The sequence below is a fragment of the Octodon degus genome, unplaced genomic scaffold, assembly GCF_000260255.1.
Source record: "Octodon degus isolate 3935 unplaced genomic scaffold, OctDeg1.0 scaffold00249, whole genome shotgun sequence".
In the NCBI taxonomy this organism is placed as follows: domain Eukaryota; kingdom Metazoa; phylum Chordata; class Mammalia; order Rodentia; family Octodontidae; genus Octodon; species Octodon degus.
The window spans coordinates 1,687,143-1,690,326 of NW_004524825.1; the positions used below are offsets into that span (position 1 = coordinate 1,687,143).

The 3,184-nt window shown below is 52.3% G+C and overlaps 1 protein-coding gene across 1 annotated transcript in view; it reads right to left on the reverse strand.

Annotated features, from left to right (window-relative positions):
* The window catches only part of Hmgb3 (high mobility group box 3), a 71,137-nt gene that overhangs the window by 67,168 nt on the left and 785 nt on the right, over window positions 1–3,184 (reverse strand). Inside the window, exons 2-5 of the mRNA XM_023706276.1 lie at window positions 1,897–2,051; window positions 1,544–1,683; window positions 641–815; window positions 7–63 (exon numbers count right to left, since the gene is read on the reverse strand). Of these exons, the coding sequence (XP_023562044.1) occupies window positions 7–63; window positions 641–815; window positions 1,544–1,683; window positions 1,897–2,046 (522 nt within the window). The 5' untranslated portion in view covers window positions 2,047–2,051. The remainder of the gene's footprint in view (window positions 1–6; window positions 64–640; window positions 816–1,543; window positions 1,684–1,896; window positions 2,052–3,184) is intronic.

The following is a 3,184-nucleotide window of genomic DNA, read 5'->3' on the forward strand; positions in this document are numbered from 1 at the left end:
GGCAACTTTAGCAGGACCCTTTGCACCATCGAACTTTCCTTTAGACTTATAGTCAGCCACATCCTAGAAGGAATGGGGACATTGGTTTTTCAGTGAAGTACCCTTGAAGTCATGTTAACAGCTGTACTGAAACACACACAGCCTAGGCAAGCACTCTACCACTGAGCCGTACTCAGCCTTACTATTTTTTTTTAAAGAGTAAGCCGGAAATCAGGAATAGGGGCATATGCTTGAAATCCCAGCACTCCAGGAAGCTGAGGCAGGATATCCCAAATTTGAGCCCAGGCCCAGCCACTTAGTGAGGCTCCAGCTCAATGAAAACAAAGTGCTAGGGGCCGGGGAGATGGCTCAGTAGAATAAGCGCTTGCCTGGCAAGCGCAAGGGCCTGAGTTCAATCCCTGGGTCCACCAAAACAAAACAAAGTGCTGGGGATGTAGTTCAGTGTGAAAGCCCTGAGTTCCACACCCAGCAGCGCAAAAAACAAAAGGACAAAACTATAAGCCGCCTAAAGCTGAACCCTCAAGATGTGGCTGACATGGAGACAGCTGGCTGCACAGGGGATCTCATGGGGGGACAGCCCCTCACGGGACTCCCACCGAGTCGCAAATCCGCATGCTGGAGGCAGACTCAGCAGCCTTACCTTCTCATACTTCTCCTTCAGCTTCGCCGCCTTGGTGATGTACGGCTGCTTTTCACTGTCACTTAAATTATTCCACATCTCACCCAGCTTTTTAGCCACATCACCAATAGAGATACCAGGGTTGGTGGATTTGATCTTGGGGCGGAATTCAGAACAAAACAGGAAAAATCCAGACCTGGGGCAGGGGGAAGAAATATATAATTTAGTTAAGGATAAACCAAAAAATAAATGTGGGGGCCAGGCGAGCCAGCTCAGGGGGCTAAAGCCCCTGCTCAGGCAAGCTTGGCGAAATGGGAAGTGCAGAGACCTCGGACAGATCCCCAGCACCACATGCTGAGTCAGCCCCACCCCAGGGCAGGCTCAGCTGACCCAGTCAGGGCAGCAGCGCAGCCAGCCAGTGCTGGGGAGGCTGAAAACAGGAAGACCACTATGAGTCCAAGCTGCATAGTGAGATGCTGTAACAACCAAATGCATTTATAAATGAATAAGTGTGAGCTTACGTCGACTCCCCACATTCCAAAGCACAAATTTTGCTTACCACCAGAACTGCACACCACTTGCGCTGAAAGAGTTGCAGCTTCTTAGGCTGCTTAAGGTGTGGTAGAAATACATGGGCTCTCCATTACTCAGGATGGAGTCAAGAACATGCCCAGGGAGCTGCAGCACCCAGCATTAGGGTGTCACTTTTTGAGTAAAAGGGCAACAGGCCAGCACCGTGCACTTGTGCACATACCCAGCCACCACTGTGCACACACTCGGCCTGGACACTGTGGGCTCAACTACGGCCAGCACTCACACTACATTTAAGTGAGCTTGAGTATTCTGCAGAGGTACTTTAGGGAAGGTATCTTTCAAGCAGCAGGGAAGTTTACAACTGTTACATGCAGTGCTCCAGTCACTCACGGTGGTCTTTTGGGAGCGTTGGGGTCCTTTTTCTTCTTGCCTCCCTTCGCGGGTCCATAATCTTTCATCTCTCGGTCATAGCGAACTTTATCTGCCTTGGCCATTTCATCAAACTTCGACTTCTCTTTCCCAGACATTGTCTGCAAAGAAAGGGGCTGGTTAAAATCCCTCCAAACAGGAAGCACACTATGTGGCTTGCCTGTGACTCAAGTGGCAGCTGTCACCACTACAGGCAAAGGCTGCAAAGAGGACCAAGGTCAGTCTGAAGCCCCAAGACCCCAAAGAGAAACAAGAGTGGCGGGGCACAGGGAGCTGGAAAGTAAACTGTGAAATGCAAAGGAAGCAAAAAATACCTTCCACCTCTCTGAGCACTTCTTGGAAAATTCTGCGAAATTGACAGGGACCTCGGGGTTCTTCTTCTTATGCTCCTCTCTGCAGGTCTGCACAAAGAAGGCGTATGCAGACATCTTGCCCTTTGGTTTCTTGGGGTCCCCCTTAGCCATCCTGACTGCCATGGAGACAAAGAAGCAGAAGGAACAGAATGAGAAGTGGAGAACTTTAAAGGACAGTTACATTTTCCAGCAGGAAGCCCACACCCCCAGTGCCTGATGGCTCTAGCAGAAAGCAGAATGCGAAGGACATTGGCTTCACCATCACTTGTCATTTAAGTTGGGACTGGCAGGAAGCGCATTGGTTTGTAACGTGCTTGCATTCAAGTTCTCCAATTGGGGCCAACTAAACCGGGCTGACTGGTGCTGCGATCCTGAGCTACTTGCGGCTTGGATGCCTTGGGTGTCGAGGCTGAGTGAGCAAGACATGCGGGGGCACACGCGAAAGGGGTAGGGAGCAGAAGACTGCAATCCGTGGGTAAGCCTAGATGGCTGCCCTTTAACTCCTGTGTTTGAAAAATACAAAAACAAAAACTGCTAAGATCAAAGCAAAAAAAAAAAAAAAAAACCCATAAATTGGGAACATTTGCTATTACTGTTGTGGGTGTGTTTTGGTTCAGAGAACTGGCTTTATTTCTAGCAGGCAATGTGGAAAGTGACCAGGCAGTCCTTGTACTGTTAGTTCCACTATGTCACTCTGTCACTAGCTAAAAGGGGAGGAGATATCCAAAGGGCTTGTCTCGCCCTTGTGGAACAAGGAATGTAGGTCCAGTCAGGAACACTTTCTCCAAAGTTTCCAAATAAAAATGCAGCTGCGGCATGTCCTCGTCCCTGTCCCACCTCCCAGCTTCCCGCCATCTTTTCCTTTTGCAGCACCCAAGGTCATCACGAAAAGCTCAAGTGCTCCCCTCGGCAGCGATCGCCTCCGGGCCCTGCAGCCGCAGCTCAGGCTGTGCGGCGGCTGGCTCGAGGAAGCCCCGGCCCGCAGCTGGCTCCTCCACTCGGCGCCCGCGCCGGGTTCCCCGGACAACCGTAATTCACCTTCCATTTTGTCCCAAGCCTCCCGATGAAAGAAAGTGCCCCTGAAATCCGCCGCCGCCACCCCCGGGGAACGCGCGGGACCGGGGGCGGCGGTGGCGCGCCGGGGGTGGGGACCGGGCTGCCAGTGGCGGCGTTGGTGGCGGTCGCCGCGCCTCCTGAGCCCCGCTCGCTAAAATGGCTGATCCGCGCGCGGCCGGCGACGAACAAAGCG